At 36.5% G+C, this 19,885-nt stretch overlaps 1 protein-coding gene across 2 annotated transcripts in view; it reads left to right on the forward strand.

The window, feature by feature from the left end:
• The first annotated feature begins 193 nt into the window (after nt 1-193).
• Nucleotides 194-19,885, forward strand: part of manbal (mannosidase beta like) — a 25,509-nt gene continuing 5,817 nt past the window's right edge. Inside the window, exons 1-2 of one of the 2 annotated variants that reach the window (XM_028812086.2) lie at nt 194-265; nt 9,641-9,895. In XM_028812086.2, coding sequence (XP_028667919.1) covers nt 9,746-9,895 — 150 coding nt within the window. In that variant the 5' untranslated portion in view covers nt 194-265; nt 9,641-9,745. Of the gene's footprint in view, nt 276-9,640; nt 9,896-19,885 lie in introns of both variants that reach the window. The other variant, XM_028812087.2, reaches the window with a different exon arrangement.

Raw genomic sequence — 19,885 nt, forward strand, 5'->3', positions numbered from 1 at the left:
TAATCAATAAATATTTTTTTTTCTTCACTGTATCACTAATTTGTTCTTCTCTGTGGCCCCAACACTCTTCTGTAAACCTTCCGTTAATAACTGAACGTATAATCTGATAGCCGCACAATTTAAAAAAAGCGACGATTAAAACGGTTCACGTTTACCTACTCAAAATGGCGGCTAAACGTGACTAATGTAGTCTAAATCCGGAAGTTAGTATTACTGTCGCGACATTTGACCCGGAAACACAAGGTGTGTGTTCCAGGGAGTAGCTGTAAGTAATAGTTCTTTAAATTACTTTGGAATGCTTGGTTGGATATATTAGTGTATTGGTTAAAAAAAAGCAGTTATTTACTTATTTTATAAATCACTCACAGGGTATAATGTAATATATGAATTTTAGTTTTTTTACAGAGGATTATACATACCTATGTTTCTTTGATATTGTAAACGGAATGAGGGAATTGTTAAACCTTAACGTTTGAGGATTAAAAAGAACAGAATTTGCAGATGTCAAATATAATTTTTTTTTCACCTGTTAACCTTTATGAAACTATACAAATAACAAGAATTCGTACAAATTCGTTAAATTAAAAAAAAATGTTAAGGATACTGAGAACATGACATATTTGATATCTTAAATAGACTTTACAGAATTATAGATGGTTTTAGAATTAGAGAAGTTATGTGATCCTTTATACTAACAGCAATACAGTACGCCTTTACGGTGCCGAATTGAGACTGTCGTTTTTATCCTTAACCAAGTGACAAGTTTTCTTCCTTTTTAATTTTCTTCATTCTGCTGTATATTTGAGAGGGGGTTTCACCCGCTGCACTCGGGTCCCAATCCCGGTGATTTGGCGAGTGGTGGGTGCAGTTACGTGCTGTCAGCCTTGTTGTTTGTCATAATTTGATAATATTTATGTGTTTATTTAGCTTGTTTAAGAAGCCAGATTTCCCCCAGGGGATAAAAAGAAAAGTTCTATCCATCCTTCCCAAATTATTTAACAACTCTTTTCCTATCGAGTGGACAATACTACACTGAAAGCCGCGAAAAAACATTTATTGCAAGACAATAACATGTATTTCCAATATTTTGTATTAATTCCAGCACAACAGCTGCAACGTCTCTTAGTGGTAACGGTTCAACACGGAGCAACTAAATGTTGTAGTTATCGCTGAGCAAATGCATAGAATTGCCGAAAAGATTGCGTGGCAATCCGTTACCACTAAGGGACGTTGCAGCTGTTGTGCTGGAATTAATACAAAATATTGGAAATACACGTTATTGTCTTGCAATAAATGTTTTTTCGCGGCTTTCAGTGTAGTATTGTCCACTCGATAGGAAAAGAGTTGTTAAATAATTTGGGACCGGTATTCGGAGGATTGCCGTGTTTGTATGCGCCTTCTTGAGCTCTCTTACAAATATTTGTTTTTGATGAAAACGTTTTACATATATTAGCTAGTTTTTATTTAGAATTTCTTCAACTTATGTGTTCATTTTAACTCTTTGAGGGCTGAATATTTTTTTCCAAAAAACAGTTTCTGAAAAGCAATAATGGTTGCACACAGAAATCAACAAAAAACGTCTGTTGCTGCATGCTGTGGCTGCCAGTTTGCCAAGAATGTGCGGCAGGCTTTCTGCCAGGCTGTCTTCGCATGGCTGGGGCAGCAGCAGCAGCGATCACGGTCGCAGTGCATTGCAATGTGGTTTTTACTTCTTATCATTGCTAAGTGGCAGTCCTACCTGGAGAACATTGTCAGTGCTACGATCAGCTGGGGACCAATCAGCTGAACCTGGAACCTCACATTCATTTTCGATCACTGTATCAAAATCAGAGTCCGACAAGTCATAGTCCAGTTCAGAGATAATAGGCAAAATGTCATCTGTGGAGTATTTTGCTTTACGTATCCGCTTTGATCTCTTGCCAGATGTCAGTCCCATTTTTGCTGTTGTTTGTGCTTTGCTACTCACACAAGTGCAAGAAATCTCAGTCAAACCAATGAATCTAACTTTCCTTCAGGCAACGAGAGTCCAACTAAAACATAACAGTTGTTTTTTTTCATAATTTACAGTTGATTACCATCGTCAACTCCTCCTTTTGACAAAAGTCTACATCAGCCCTGAAAGAGTTAAGCAAATTAGTAGCCACCGAGATACATGCAGTTAAACGTGTTCACCTTGTGTTTTTGCATTTACTCTTTTATTCTCATTCATTATTTCCTGGTCACACATTATTTACTTACAGTTTAAAATAGTAAAATTATTTGATGTACAGTTTCAAGCTCATTAGTTACTGTTTGAACAGCCAAACAGCTTAGTCTGTAGTTTGCTCGGTATGACTGTGTACAAGAGTGTGTCCTATGATGGACCTGCATTCTGTCCTGGATGCTATCATTACTGTTATTTTTGAAAGTGAGGCATTATTACAAAAACATTTAATAAACAAAAAAGTGGTCTGATTCAAACAAAAAATGAGAAATGCTGCTACTTGCAAATTAGTTAACTAAGTCCTTAAATCAGGATTCTCCAACCTTTTTTCCCCCTTAGAGCTACTTTTACCAAATGCAAATGGCTGAGAGCTACTCATGTTTTCTCTGTTTATTCAATGTTTATTCTCATAGCTTATTTCAACAAATAAAAACTGAATAAGCTTGTTTTACCTGAACATTTACAAAATGTTGGTGTCCACAACTCACATTTTACATTAAAGCATCACAAAAAATATTTAGTTCACCTGCAAGTGCATTTTGCATGTCTGTATGCATTTTCTAGTGCAGGGGTGGCAAACTCCAGTCCTGGAGTGCCGTAGTGGCTGCAGGTTTTCATTCGAACCCTTTTCCTAATCAGTGACCAGTTTTTACTGCTAGTTAACTTCTTTTTCCCTTCATTTTAATAGCCCTGTTTTTAAGGATTCAGTGCTCTGAATTATTTTCTTCATTAAATGACAGCCAAACAGAAATCAAATGTGAAACAAGTCAACAGTTGACCAGCTAAATTGGGGCTTCAAACTCCAACTAATTTCACTCCAACCAGTTTCTTAGTGAGAAGCCAATTCTTGCTGTTAATTAAACTCGTTATTTAATTATATGGCTTGTTGCTGCTCTCATTCTGACACAGCAGACATTTCCATAACTGTCGATTTTCTGTTTTTTCTAAGAACATTGTCAAAATGTTTTGGGGACCTGAGAGATCAACCTTACTGAGACCTTCATCTTTCTTTATTTTCAGATATTGTGTGATAGGCACGGGTGAGCTGGTCATGTGGCAGCTTGTTTTGTGTCTCATTATTGTTTGGCAGCTAATTAAAGAAAAGACTAAGGGGCTTGAATCAACTTAATTAAAATTAAAGCAAAAAAAGTTAATTAGCAGCAAAAACTAATGAAGAAGATGGTTAGAATGAAAACCCGCAGCCACTGCGGCCCTCCAGGACTGGAGTTTGCCACCCCTGTTATAGTGTATCTCACACTATTGAATTAAAACATGAATACTGTCAAAACAAAACAATGCAATTACAAATACACAGATATGACTTATTCATTTGTCATTTTGTCCCATGTCACTGTGTCACTTTATTCACATGTCCAGTTGCATGTGTGATGTGTTTTTTAGTTAGTCAGATGACTGGCACTGCACGGAGTCAACAAGAGGGGCAGGTGTCTGGTGGAGTGGAGCCACTTAAGGTCACTCTTATTGAGTCATTGAAATGTTCGTCTGTCAGTCTTGTTCTGAACTTTGATTTCATGACATTCATGTTAGAAAAGGCCGACTCACAGAGGTATGGAGACCCAAACAAAGCAGACATTTTCAGAGCTGCTTGGTGAAGATTCTTATAGTTATCTGGCTCTACTAAGCTCCAGAAATGCTGAGAATGCTGTTGAGACTTTAACTGCACATTATTAGGTTTACTAATATATAATATATAAAATCCAATGTCTGTATGTCTGTACGCTTTTCACGTGAGAACTACTTAACGGATTTAGATTTGTTTTTTTTTCTATAATTTGTCTTGAACATTCCGGTTGATTTTGCGACTTCTCTCATTTCGCTATAGTTCGCTAGTGGTACCGATTTATTTGCGCGAATCCGAGAAACATGCAACGGCCGGGGGGAGGGGCCTGTCTCACTCACTCGCCAGCTTCGGGGCGTGTTCCTTAACTCCGCTTAGCTAGCGAACGAGAGAACAATTGAATTCAACTTTGTTTGATATTTAAAATAAAGTGTCACTTAGGTCTTGATGAGTTTGAGTCTGGATATTCTCTTTAAGTGTATGCCACATTGAAAAGATAGATTGCAATTCAGATTGTGGATCGTGATTTTGTGTTAAAAGGATCGTGGTATGATTTTTTGGAAAGATCGCCCATCTCTGATTTGAGTAATCAAGTTTTCAAATTTATGTAGGATTCATTAACTCTTTGGAGAGCTATTTGGAAACTCGCAAGCGACGTGTTGGAGACCCCTGCCTTAAATTCACCTGAATGTTATGCATTGTGTAGATTTTCTAACATGTTGTAAAATGTTGGCGTTAAGAATGCTCTAGTTTGCTTTGCTTTGTCATTTGCGTTGTTGAAAGGGGTTGAGAACTGTGGGAATACAATTGTCATAGAATGAAGGAGGATAATGTTATTGCCTAAATGAAGTGTCAGATTTATTTCTTGAAACATCTTGCACCACATTTTAGAGAAGGCATTTCACTTTTAAGGACAGCAGTTGCAAAAAATCTTGTCACTCCTCAGTTTATAGAGCTGTCACTTTAAGGGAATTACTGGGAGTGATTAAGTACAAGATTGTTTCCAAATTTTTGTACTACTTCCAAGTCATTTTGGCAGCCGGTGGGCATAAAGAGGGACGGATTAAGAATAGAAGTGTACCATGCAAACACATATAGATAACCCAGCTGCAGTATGCACCCTCCTAAATGTTGCAGTAATATATTAAGTGAATTCAGCTCTCTTCAAGATTTCATGCTGCCGTGCTCTTACACTCCCATGGGTTCAACAGCTGTTGGGTGGGTGATCGATTAAGAATACCGGGTGGCCCAGCTAATAATTGTAATGGTAAGAAAAACATTACTGTTGTGTTTTTTGTATATATATATATATATATATATATATATTATAATCTCTATTATAAAAAAAAAATCCTGTGGGAGGGAATGACTAGGAGACGATACGTGATCTTCACGTTAAGATCACGAAAGATAGTTAAAAGACCCGTGAGGACCTTAAACATGAGACATTGTACCAAGAGATTGACCCAGGACCGTCTCGCGATGATGTAGAACATGAGATTCTTGCAAGACACGCCCTACTTACAATCTATCAAATAAGACAACGGGGCAGCAAAATATTCAGTCTTGTGAAGGATTTGAGCTCACACAGATCCAGGGTCTCGGCGCATATAAAGTGTAGAAGGACAATACGTTATAAATGAAACGTCAACGAGTAAGCGAAGAAGAAAGCAGCACGGAGAAAAGAGACTTAAAAGCGTTGGAGAGAAAAAAGAGCAAAAAAGAACAAATAATCTAGGTGCAAATTCAGAAAATAAGGCAAGTAATTATCAGCCTATAACAAGTGGAGTTGAAACAAAGCACGTCCAATCGGGTTCAGAATTAAAAGACAAAGTAGAACTTCATAAAGACATTCACAAACATTGGTGCTATACACATGCAGAGCAGATTAGGAAAGCAGGGGAATTTGAAAGGCTCAAAAAAAAAAAAATGTATGCACGATTCAAATGTGGAGAAAGTTAAAGAATATGAAAGTAGGAAAATTAGAAAGTATAACAAAAAAGTAAAGATTGCAGTAGCGCAAACAAACTGAAATTAATACTCGAAAAAGGGAAAATAATCACCACGGACCAGGTGTCATTGGGAAAAAAAAGCAGGACAAAGTGAGGTGAGAGATAAAAGACAGAGTAGAAAACAAAGTGAAAAGTCGTAAAGAGGTTACAAAACAAAAACGGACAAACACCAGCAGAGCAGGTTAGAGAATTCAGGGTAGGTTTCTCTGTTTGAAATTTCAGCACAGACAAAGCGATCGACATCATCATCAGTTAATAATTTTTTTTGCAAAGTAACCAATAAATGCATGTGAGGTAAACTCCGTTTTTGAAATTCTCTTGATTTCAAAGCCTTACAATATTTGCATACTTCGGACATATCACCTATGTCCATATATTTGATCTCTATTCGCCTTTTAGTTATTTCTCTGAGTAATAATTTCTCTTTGTTTGCGCTAATGCGATGTTTACTTTCTTTGTTTTGACACTTTCGTTTTTTTCTGCTTTCATATTCTGTATCTTGCTCTGCATGTGTTTCGCGCCTACATTTTTTTGGAGTCTTTTGAATTCCAGTTTTCATTATCTCTAACCTGACAAAGTCATTAAACACATGTCTCACTGACCTCATTTAAAAGATTCAGCATATTGGGACTTGAAAGATTCCAAATATTGTTTTTGCAGAAGTTCTGAAATAAAAGTGAAACTAATGAAATAGCAACAATTCAAAGAAAAAAAAAAATCTTAAAAGTGTCTATCCGGAAAACCATGGGGGTTGGCTAGCAAAGCATATATATATATATATATATATATATATATATATATATATATATATATATGCTCTAAAGCAGTGCTTCCCAAACTCAGTCCTGTGGCCCCCCACTGTGGCTGCAGGGTTTTGTTCCAACCAGCTTCTGTTTTTAATAAGTTCTTTGTTTTTGGATCAATATAGAAATTAGAAAATTAAGTTTGGTTAAAAAAATGTACAAGCAGTTGTATGGGAATAATGTGTTTTTTTTTCTTTTTGACAATATTTTAATCTTGATTTTCATTCTACTTTTCCAGGTGTTCTAATTGTTTAATTAATCCACCCTTTACTAATTAATGGGTCTGACACGTTTGATGATTCAGTGTTGTTTGCCTGGGTGTCTGCTGTGCTCATTTTTAATTGTCATTAATAAGATACAACGAAAGGGCAAAATAGAATGAAATCAACAAAAGAGAGTTAAGCATTTAAATCAATAGCAAAAGAAGAAATATTTCTAAATGTCTTATATATGTAAACATCATGCTGCTGTGCTTTTCTGACTGTAGAATAAGAGAAAAAAAATACCAGGTAATTAAATGAGATCAGTTGTTGTCACTGATTAGGAATCTGGATGGAACAAAAACCTGCAGCCACAGTGGGTCCCCAGGACTGAGTTTGAGAACCCCTGCTCTAAAGCATTTGACTAATTATTTCTTACAGGTAAATTATTCATAATTTTTTTTTTTGTATTTTTTTTAGCATTTGTTATTTTTGGTAAGCAAACAGGCTTATCAAGATAAGGTGGAGATGCACCTTTAGGAAGTTGTTGGTGTCTTTGATTTAGTCATCTTCTGAGTGTGTGTCCGCAGCTGGTACAATACATGTCCATTTGCTGAATTTTCATTTAACTTCACGTTATCCCAGCTGTCTTACCCAAATTCACCTTGGAAATTTTCTAAGTCGGTGCCCCTCACTTATAGTGCCATTGGTTAACTGAATGTGTCAGAAGTACTATGTAACAACTACATACTTTTCTGTACACAATTTATTTTTCTTTAAACAGGGGCTAATATTATTTGTTCATTTCAGTTGCTTACTGTTCAACATGCTATTAACAGCGATGGTGTAGGTGTGAAAGAGATTGCCGCAGATTTTTGTATTTAAGGACATCACATATAGCAGTACCCTGTAATGTTGTTATGAAGGTGATTTAAAGTTCATTCATTCAAAGCTAAAAGCTGCTGAATATCGCAACTCTCCATTAGCATCAAAAACCTAAATTTAGTACTGCCTCAGTATAAAGGTGGGTTTGAATAAATATCTACTGACAAACAAGAAAAAAAAGTTACTTTTACTTACTCAAAAGTACCATCTCATTTTCTTCTTATCACATTCTGAAAATATCACAAAAAATAAAAGAAGTGCTTCATTTTGTTCAGTCATGGCTTGGCTCTTATCGGTTAATTTGCTGTGATCATTTTTTTTTTCTTTTTTTCTTTCCTGTTTTTTAACTTTAAAGTGCTTAACACGGATTGATTGGTATTGGTAACTTAATGACAAACAGGTGGAAAACAAGTTTGGCTTTTCAAATATTCAAGACTATGCACCACATAAAAAAAGAAAGTAGTATAACTTATCTCAGATTTATTGTCACATGTTACTCACCCCACGTTTACAGTAGTTAACATGATTGTTTGGCATGATTTATTTATTTTTTTCATCCCCATTTCTAAGTTCACTTGTTTCACCAAGTGTGCCCCTCGAATTACAGTTGATTAACAGAGGAAGGTAAAGCCCCCTCTGCTATTCAAATGCTCTTTGTGTGTCGGCAGGAGAGGTTGAAAAACACTGAAAATGTGTTAATCTGGCAAGACGAATTGTTATTCTGAAGTGGCTTAAGATAAAAAAACAGCAGTTGCTACCTTTGATGGCACGTTGGTTTTATTGTTTTTATTTAAACTTTGTGACCGCTGATGAAATCATCTGGTGCAGCATTGTGGCAGACAAGAAAATTATACTTCCCAATTCACAACTTGCACAAGTCTGCAGATAAGATGGGGGGGGGTTAATAATATACATTTTTTTTACCCCTATATATTGAGATATCAAAATGTCCTTTCTTAACGGGTATCTACTACCCTAGATGTACCATTCTGTCAAAATTTGGCTTTTTAGTTATCTAAGAAACTGTGTTTTTGTTGATGAGTGATTTTAGATTGGTTTTTTTTCTATAATTTGCTTGAACATTCTGGTTGATTTTGCAACTTGTCTCATTGCACTAAGAATCATAATTCTGCTTGCAGGAGCAATATATTTGTGCTAATATGAGACAGAGGCTGAGGGGAGGGGGAAGCGTGACGTCAGGATTTGGGAGCTGGGCAGGGCCCTCCTCACTGTCCTGTTTCACTACTACGCGGGTGGATCCGCGGGGGTTGGCTAGTTGTGTGTGTGTGTATATATATATATATATATATATATATATATATATATATATATATATATATATATATATATATATATATATATTAAAAAAAACACACAGGAGTTTTAAGGGCTTGATCCTTCAAGGAGCTGTAGGCCACTCAGCTGTGTTTTAAGCCATTAATGTCTGACAGGTGCTCATTTTAATTTGACTCTCTGAACTGTAAACGGCATCATAAAGTTTATTTTTTTCTTGGGAAAACAATTTAAGATTACTGATAAAGAAATAAAACTGCAAATTTCATTAGTATACTTATTTCATTTTATGTAACATTGTATTGTAATGTTTCTTTCCTTGCTGCATGTTCCTTTCAATGAAAAAAGTATTTTCCAATTAAATCCCTTTTTTAGGCATTTCTGCCTTTGTGAAGCCATCTCTTCTCATTGCATAGAATTGTTGAAAATCAGTTACAATACAAGCAATTGTGTTAAACTTAATCTGCCTTAAGAATAAAGTTTTTTCTTTTCAAATCCTTTGAAAATGCCATGGGACTGGCATATTTAAAGTTTCCTGTCTTACATAATTTATGTCCATTTTTAAAAGGAAGCTGGGCTATGACTTGGCCAAACAATGATCTAATCAAGAGTCAAATAAGGCTTCAAGAGAGCTTATATTTCCAATGTTTTTTTTTTCTTTGCAGATACTTTTCAAAACACATTATCTATCCCAACACTACCTGTTGTGTGAGCCATTCAAGAAATATTGATAGGTACAAAAATATAAAAAACACCACCATAAAAACAAAATGGCTGGGGAGCTGGATCTCTCACCTCCTGAAGTACCAGAGCTTACTTTCTTGGAAAATGTTTTGCGTTATGGACTTTTTCTAGGTGCCATCTTCCAGATTATCTGCATCATAGCTGTGATTGTCCCTTCTTCCAGACTGTCAGAGTCCGTAAGTATATGGCCACGTTATTAAAATATATAATTTATTTCTTATAAAATAAACAATATTACAGTGCAAAATAATTTTTATATATGTTTGGATATTAAAAGCAGTGATAATTATTATATTTAATAATTTATATTTATATATTTTTGTGCATGTTTTGTTAATGTGTTTTTAAAAAGAAGCAAAGATAAAAGCAGCACTTCATTAAATTTTGTCAGTGAACACCTTTGTGTGTGGATGTTCTACACTTTAAATTATGCTGAAACCTCACCACATCAGGCATTAATTAAATTCATATTTTTTTTATCAAGTACACTTTTGTTTACAATAACCCAGAGTTCTGCCCATGAATAGAACAATTCAGTTTAGTTTATCAAGTGCACTTCCCTTCGTGAGCCCAATTATTAAAAACAGAACACAAAATAGGATATGCTACTAAATAATATTAGAAAATATGTTAATATTTGCATATATTAAGCTACAGGCAACTGACTAGGGAATCTGAGAAATCCAAAATGTCCATAAACAATTATTTTAGCTAGGCAGATACTGAGTTGTAAGACGTTGAACTTATTCCAAGTCACAGTTTTATTTTTTCGGTGTAATCTACAGCTTTGAGGCCCACGGTGTATTCAGTCTTAGGAAATATTTAAAGGTCCTTCATCTTCTTAATAGCTTCCAGAGCCTCCTCTTTCAAGAACCTAATACTTAATCATTCAGTTTAATTACACTAGCATAATTATTCCTTGCAGTACTAATGCTACCAGTTCATTCATCCATTTTCCAACCCGCTGAATCCGAACACAGGGTCACGGGGGTCTGCTGGAGCCAATCCCAGCCAACACAGGGCACAAGGCAGGAACCAATCCCGGGCAGGGTGCCAACCCACCGCAGGACACACACAAACACACCCACACACCAAGCACACACTAGGGCCAATGTAGAATCGCCAATCCACCTAACCTGCATGTCTTTGGACTGTGGGAGAAAACCAGAGCGCCCGGAGGAAACCCACGCAGACACAGGGAGAACATGCAAACTCCACGCAGGGAGGACCCGGGAAGCGAACCCAGGTCCCCAGGTCTCCCAACTGCGAGGCAGCAGCGCTACCCACTGCGCCACCGTGCCGCCCCCAAAATAATGTATTAGCAATAAACAACATTCTTGGATAATATCTCTCTATTATAAAGGGAAATCCAGAGACGAGACTTTTTCAAAGAGACAATTTCAAGTCCCGCGAAACGAGACTTTGGCCAAGAGAATTTTTCAAGTCACTCCCTCCTCTCAATCATATTCAACCACACCCATGGTCCTCTCACCTCTTATTCTTGTGAATGCTTTTGACAGACACAGTTCTTGCTCTCTCAGCTCTCCTCACTAAGTTCCCAATAAAAGAAGACGTATGTCCAAATCTTATTGAAGAATTTCATCCTAAAGGGTTATCAACAGAAAAAATGAGTACATGGGCAATCCTAGCACCGAGAAACGGTGAAGTCAAACAAATGAACGCAAAAATTGACGATCGGTTACACAGCAAATTGGTTAAATGCATATCGATAGACTACGCTGAAACAGTTGGTGGTGATCGTGCGGAAGATTAAAACATCAACTTACAATATCCCAAAGGATATCTACAACCGTTAACACCGTCTGGTCTTCCAATGGCCGAATTACTGTTGAAAGAACGATACATCCAAGAAAGGTAATGTAGTACATCTCCCGCGGATAACATTAGATACCAAAGGAGATCTTGATATGCCGTTCATATTAAAACGTTAACAGTTTCCTGTTAGAATAGCTTTTGCAAATATAATTAACAAATCACAGAGACAAACATTCGAAAAAGTCTGTTTATTTGAGAGAAAGAAATGAAATTCTCTTATGGGCAGTTATACGTTGCATTGTAACAATGGTACTCCAAACACAGAATCAAAATTCAATGCGATATTGACGAAATTTAATTAAAAAAAGTTTTTTTCTTAAGTTTTACAGTAAAAGTTTTAAAAAGTTTAAAAAGTATTCGCCTTATAAATTTCAAATCCAAACAGAATAAAATCGTATAATGCAACAAATAACTCTTAACACAACACGAAACATAATTTTCTTTCAATTTATTACGTTTTACTATTTTTTTTACTATGGTTAATTACTCGCTGTAATGTAGTACTAGGGTGTTGTACCGTGTTAGCCATTATGAATGTAGAGAAAAGCCAAGCAAAATGACACCTTTTATTGGCTAACTAAAACGATTACAATATGCAAGCTTTCGAGGCAACTCAGGCCCCTTCTTCAGGAAAGATGTAGAAGGGGCCCGAGTTGCCTCGAAAGCTTGCGTATTATAATCTTTTTAGTTAGCCAATAAAAGGTGTCATTTTGCTTGACTTTTCGCTATAATGTAAAATAGTTAGGTCTGTTATGCATATGTAACAATTCCCATGAAGATAACAATTTGTTCAAATTGTTCATCCGCATCCCCATACGCGAGTGGTAGAACCGCAAAGAGGTTAGCATGTAACACCGGCCTGGGGATTGGTGAGTAAAGCGAGCAGGGGGGCCCCCTAGTGATTTGTAAATGTTCTTGTTTTGTCCTACACTAATAAAATATGTTGTGTAATAGATCCATATATGTTACATTCAAACTTCCTCGTTCCTAGCCATGTACAACCCACAGAACAATATTTTTCTCTTTGCTTTAATATTTGCATTAAATTCTAAACATTAAATGTTTAGTGAAAACTAACAAACACCAAATCCGCTTAATCCAGTTAAGAGTCCTGGACATCAGAGTCTGTCTCAGCAACATCATATGCCACTCAAAATCTAACCTCAAATGGGGATCTAAAAGGAAACAGTAAGCAAATGAAGTAATTATAGTATATAGTGTGTGTGTGTATATAATATATACACACACATGTATATATGTATACAACCATCTCTGCAGCAATCCACCAATCAGGCCTGTATGGTAGAGTGGCCAGACAGAAGCCACTCCTTAGTGAAAGGCACATGGCAGCCTTTCTGGAGTTTGCCAAAAGGCACCTGAAGGACTCTCAAACCATGAGAAAGAAAATTCTCTGGTCTGATGAGACAAAGATCAAACTCTTTGGTGTGAATGCCAGGCGTCACGTTTGGAGGAAACCAGGCACCACTCATCACCAGGCCAATACCATCCCTACAGTGAAGCATGGTGGTGGCAGCATCATGGTGTGGGGATGTTTTTCAGCGGCAGGGACTGGGAGACTAGTCAGGAAAAAGGGAAAGATGACTGCAGCAATGTACAGAGACATCCTGGATGAAAACCTGCTCCAGAACGCTCTTGACCTCAGACTGGGGCGACGGTTCATCTTTCAGCAGGACATGTAATAAATGTATATGTAATACACATATATATACAGTGCATCCGGAAAGTATTCACAGCGCATCACTTTTTCCACATTTTGTTATGTTACAGCTTTATTCCAAAATGGATTAAATTAATTTTTTTCCTCAGAATTCTACACACAACACCCCATAATGACAACGTGAAAAAAGTTTACTTGAGGTTTTTGCAAATTTATTAATAAAAAAAAAACTGAGAAATTACTTGCTTCGCTTGCCAACCCCCATTTTTATTTTTCTGGATACACACTTTTAAGATTTTTTTTTTCTTTGAATTGTTGCTATTTCATTAGTTTCACTTTTATTTCAGAACTTCTGTAAAAACAATATTTGGAATCTTTCGAGTCCCAATATGCTGAATCTTTTTAATGAGGTCAGTGAGACATGTGTTTAATGACTTTGTACCATATTTCAGGATAGGTTTCTCTGTTTGGAATTTCAGCACAGACAAAACGATCTACATCATCAGCAGTTAATAATTTTTTTTGCAAAGTAACCAATAAATGCAAGTGAGGTAAACTCCATTTTTGAAATTCTTTTGACTTAAACTTCAAAGCCTTACAATATTTACATACTTCTGACATATCACCTATGTCCATATATTTGATCTCTATTCGCCTTTCGTTATTTCTCCGAGTAATAATTTCTCTTTCTTTGCGCTAATGCGATGTTTACTTTCTTTGTTTTGACACTGTCATTTTTTCTGCTTTCATATTCTTTAAGTTTCTCCACATGTGTATCGCGGCAAAGTTTTTTTTTTTTTTTTTGTTTTTTTTGAGCCTTTCGAATTCCATTGCTTTCATAATCTCTAACCTGTTCTGCATGTGTATAGCACCAACGTCCGGATTGGACGTGCTTTTTTTTTTCAATTCCACTTGTTCCGGGCTGATGATTTTTTTCCCTATTTTCTGAATTAGCTCCTAGATTATTCTTTTTCGTTTTTGTCTCTCCAACGCTTTTGAGTCTCTTTTCTCCGTGCTGCTTTCTTCTTGGCTTAGTCGTCTATAACGTATTGTCCTTATACGCTTTATATGTGCTGAGAGCCCTGGATCTGTGTGTGCTCAAAGCCAAAACACGACTGAGTGTGTTGCTGCCCGTGCTGTTATTTGGTTGTAAGCAGGGCGTGTCTTGCAAGAATCTGATGTTCTATGTCATCGCGAGACGGTCCTGGGTCAATCTCTTGGCACAAAGTCTCATGTTTAAGGTCCCCGCGAGACGCTCCGTGGCCAGTCTCTTTAGTCTCGCGGGTCTTTTAAGTGTCTTCCGTGATCTTAACGTGAAGATCATGTCTTGACGCCCTACTGTATCTCTGCAGGATTTTTTTTATAATAGAGTATCAGTTGCTGGAATTTCCCTGTACCTTAATTTTCAAGTCATCTGACTGTGACCTATTCGGACGTTTGCTGGACAAAATCCACTACTTAGTGCAGTTTGTAAAGGTCCCTATAGCTCTCTCTTACAAATGTACTTTATCAGAAATAAAATCTGGTGTTGGTATCCACCAAATTCTTTTATTATGTTTTTCAACCTAACCTGGCAGGATGCATTCAACAGTTCGATATGCATTTAAAATTTTATTAAGGGGGAGAACTGTGAAAATGCATATAAAATATATATTCTTAAATCCAATTAACCTAGTTCTGGATGTTTAGAAGGCCAATATCTATTTCAACAGAAAGGCAAGAAACAGTCCTTATCTAAATGCCAGTTTAGAATCACCTTTAGGTTAACACAAACATCCTTGGGGATGTGAGACTAAAGTCCATGGTGACAACTGAGAATGAGATTTGTGAGGCAGCAGTGCTAGTCACTGCACCACCATGCCTCACTTATGTGTACGGTGTGTGTGTGGGCCTGAGTAAAATTTGTCCTTGCGAAAACTCATATTTTCTTCCAAAGCCTTAAGACAGGGATGGGCAAAGTCATTCCTGGAGGGCCGCAGTGTTCCAACCCAGTTGCTTAATTAGAAAACAATCCTTTCCAATAATTAAATTTCATGGCTTGTTAGTTCTTTAACTCTGCTATGTCAAGTCATTCTCGTATCCTAGATTTTTTTTCCATTCTAAGGATATCATCCAAATACTTCGAAGTGTAAAATGGATGGGTAATTTTCAATCCTTCACTTTTTTCTCTTCTCTTTCCTTCCAAGTATTTAATTAAACCAAATAGTGCACGATAAATACACACAGGTGTAAAGGGTGACAAGCAAAATGGACAACTGCTGGTTTCTTTTGTCATTTGCATCTTATTGTTAATAAGGAGCAATTAAAAACCGAGAATGCAGCTGCTTAAGACTTAAATAAGCAATAAGGGTTCAAAATCTTAATGAGGGAGATAACTAAAATGAAGCAGAAGTGTTTCTAGAGCAATAAGTGCTTCTTATTAAGCAATTGGGTTGGAACAAAAACCTGCAGCCACTGCAGCCCTCCAGGAATGACTTTGCCCACCCCTGCCTTAAGACGTGCTAACATATTGATTGGCATGTCTAACCTGGCCCAGTGTGAATGAATATGAGCGTGTGCTGTGATGAGTTGGCATCCTATCCTGGGTTGATTGAAACTTTGTACACATTGGTCCCATTAAGCCATTAGCCTTCTCTTAACACTGTGGTGGATAAAGCACATTGAGAAAATAAATGAATGGTTGGTGTTTATCTAACAAAGATTTTTGCAGATTGACATTTAACATAAAGGACTATTTCTCAATGGCATTTGAATCCGTCTTCATTTCTTAGACATCATTAACACCACAGAAGGGATGCTATAGGAAAAAATGTTTAACAGTGTTTTTCCCCTAACAGCTTTCCAAAAATGCCATCTGTTTTTTCCCTCCTCTCTCTCATTTTTTCTGGCCTTCATGAGACTCCTGGTAATATTCATTTTTGTACATCTAGAGCAACATCACTTTCAGTATACTGATATGGCAAACAGAACTTTTTTTTTTTTTTATATAATAACATTCATTTGTTACATAATTGATTCTGTTGCACGTGTGATGTTTTGAGTAAATAATGTTTAAGTTGACCTGAATGCCTCTTCTCACTAGTAATTGGAACCTGTGTCTGCCTGATAACACCTCAGAAAGACAGTGCTAATGTTGAGGTCAGTGATAGGCTATAACCAGTTTCGCCATAAAGATCATAAACTTGTACATCAAGCATTATTTGTCCGCATGCTATTTTTAAACACATGCTTCAGTTGTTTAGATTTGTTTTGTTTATGACTGTACTCTTTCTACAAACTGAAGTAATGAGTGTATCGGTCTGCTAATTTAGTGCAAATGCTATTTGAGTAAGTCCATAAATATATGCTTCTCTTGTCTGATGTAATCATCATGTCTGTAATGCCATATTGAGAGTTGCTTATATTTGGAGACCATACAAAGAAACCTGGAAATCAGCCATATCCTTCTATTATAAAAGAAAATCTTGAGATGAGACTATTTTTTCAACCATTTTCAACCACGGTCCTCTCACCTCTCATTCGTGCGAATGCTTTTGTCAGACACAACAACATTTATTTATATAGCGCATTTTCATACAAATGTAGCTCAAAGTGCTTTACATGATGAAGAAAGAGAAAAAAAGACAAAATAAGATTTAAAATAAGAGAACACTAATTAACATAGTATAAAAGTAAGGTCCAATGGCCAGGGAGGACAGACAAAACAAAAAAGCTCCAGACGGCTAGAGAAAAAATAAAACCTGCAGGAGTTCCAGCCCATGAGACCGCCCAGCCCCCTCTAGGCATTCTACCTAACATAAATGATATCAATCAGTCCTCATTGTATTCAGGGTTCTCATGGAAGGACTTGATGATGACGGTCACGTGGACTTCTGGTCTTTAATCCATCAATGTAGGGACATCACGGTGCTTTGATTAGGTGGTGGTGGTGCAGATAGCTACCACAGAAAACCGGAAAAAGAACAGAAGAGAGAGTAGGGGTTAGTACGTATTTGGAGCCGCCATGAATAACAATGATAATTAATTGAATATACAGAGCATCAGGATTAAACTAAAATGAAGCTGTAAGAAAGCCATGTTAAAGTAATGTGTTTTCAACAGTGTTTTAAAGTGCTCCACTGTATTAGCCTGGCGAATTCCTGTGCTCTCAGCTCTTATAAATTTTTACGTTTTCCTCACTTTCAGTTCCCAATAAAAGAAGACTTATTTTGTCCAAATCTTATTGAAGAATTTCTTCCCGAGGGGTTATCAACAGAAGAAATGAGTACACGGGCAATCCTAGCACCGAGAAATGATGAAGTCAAATGAATTAACGCGAAAATTGTCAATTGGCTAAATGCGTATCAATAGACTATGCTGAAACAGTTGGTGGTGATGGTGTAGAAGATGAAAACATCAACTTACAATATCCCTAAGAATGACTACAACCATTAACACTGTCCGGTCTTCCACCGGCCGAATTACTGTTGAAAGAAGGATGTATCGTAATGTTATTGCATAATTTATGTCTTGAGTGATGGGCTATGAAATAGGACAAGATTAGTTGTATTCAAAATTGGCCGAACAATTCTGACATGCAAAATTTTAACAGGTGACAAGAAAGGTAATGTAGTAGATCTTCCGTAGATATCATTAGACACCAAGGGAGATCTTGATATGCCATTCGTATTAAAACGTTTACAGTTTCCCATTAGCTTTTTACAGTTTCCAATAGCTTTTGCTATGACCATAAACAAATCACAGGGACAAACATTCGAAAAAGTCGGTTAATTTATTAGAGAGAACAAAACGATATTCTCTCACGGGCAGTTATACGTTGTGTTGTAACGATGCAAGTCCAAGAACGGAATCACGTTTTAATATTTTTTAATATGGTTAATTACTCCGTGCAATGTAAAATAGCTGGTTCTATTATGCAAATGTAACATTTCTTATGAAAATAACAATCTGTTTAAATTGTACATCTGTTTCCCCATATGCGAGCGGCAGAGCCACAAAGCCCCCTAGTTGTTAAAATTCACATTATAAACTCTTGATTGCCCCCCCCCCCCTCCACCATTGTATTTGTATTTGAGTGTAAAATGAAAAATTAATTACCAAAGTATAATCTTCTTTAAAGTTGGCAATCTGCCAGCCTCCACCTAAGTCCTAAAGCTTATTCGGTACTCAATGACAAAGTGCATTAGTGTCCAGCCTAGGTTCACTGTTCTGTAGAGCATTAAAAATGTGCTCTATATTGTTTTAAACATCATAGTTACTGATATACTCACTATGTTGCATTATGCTTTTCACAAGGTAATGGTGTCACATTTTATAAGGATCTGTTTTTCGAAAGATATAAGCAAAGAGCTTCTTTATTTTTAAATAAAGTGATAGTCTAATCTGAAAGTTGATAACAAAAATATCCTGTTAAGTTACAGAAATACATCACATGCATTTAATAACAAATTTATCAAAATAATTTGAATCAGCACTCTACATATGAAAAAACAGAAGTGGTCAGTCGCACTACTGTATTGTATACCATTACAGCAGTTTTTATGAGAACCGGTCATTTAACATAATATGCTCACCAGTCTTTTTCACCCAATTTCTTCAAAATAACATTGAATCGAGATATGAATGTCCCCAAAGTTTTGTTAACATCAGCTTATTCTATGATTACAAGTAAACAAGCATGTATGTAACTATAAACCTTTGGGAAGACAACATGTACATTTTAGAGAAAATCAAGAAAAAATGACTGCTGAATACTCTGAAGAGATAATCAATTTAATTAACAGTTTGGACAAAGATATGTTCAACATAGTCATTTAGTAGACAACAACAAAGCAGAATGAACAATGCAAATTAACAAAATGGTAGCACGCACCCACGATGAGGGGCCCTCTTCACCCTATCTTAACTTGCACGCTTTAATACTTTTACCTTTAGAATTCAGTGTCCTAGTTCTTGCTTGAGCTGTTGATAAAACTAACATTTTAAAAAAGGAATGATTGTCTCAAAATGTAATCATCTTGCCTGAAGAAGGAGTCTGAGTTGCCTTGAAAGCTTACATGTTGTAATCTTTTTAGTTAGCCAATAAAAGGTGTCATTTTGCTTGACTTTTCTCTAGTGCAAGTGTAGAAAAGCATAAGTGAACTGATGCCTCACTGAACTCCTACTCATGTGAAATTACACTAAAAAATTGAAGAGACACTCCAGCTCACATACTTTGCTGCAAAAGTCGCATTCAAAAATAAACACAGAGTATGATATAAACAGCCTTTGAAGCTTAGACATTTTTGACATTAGTGATCACACTGCTAGGCGGGTGGCAAATCCTGTAAAGCTAAAAAGAAAACCCTTTCTTAGAACATTGGCATTTGTCTTCCCCGTTTTCTTTTGTTGCTATACTTTCACTATATTGTGTACTTGTTTTATTAAGACACAGTCATACAGCCATATGCACAAGAAGGTACACCCTCTTCTAATTTTGTAGTCTTGATATATTAAACTTCAGGCGCAAAATACAGGGGCTGTTCTTGGGTCTTAGGGCCCTGTGTTCATCCTCTGGGCTCCCTGATACCCTACAAGTGAAAATTAGGGGGCTCCCTGAAGACAAGTTGTAAAAACATGTTATGTTATAAGTCATTCTGCCCATTTACTGGCT

The sequence above is a fragment of the Erpetoichthys calabaricus genome, chromosome 10, assembly GCF_900747795.2.
Source record: "Erpetoichthys calabaricus chromosome 10, fErpCal1.3, whole genome shotgun sequence".
Taxonomy (NCBI): domain Eukaryota; kingdom Metazoa; phylum Chordata; class Cladistia; order Polypteriformes; family Polypteridae; genus Erpetoichthys; species Erpetoichthys calabaricus.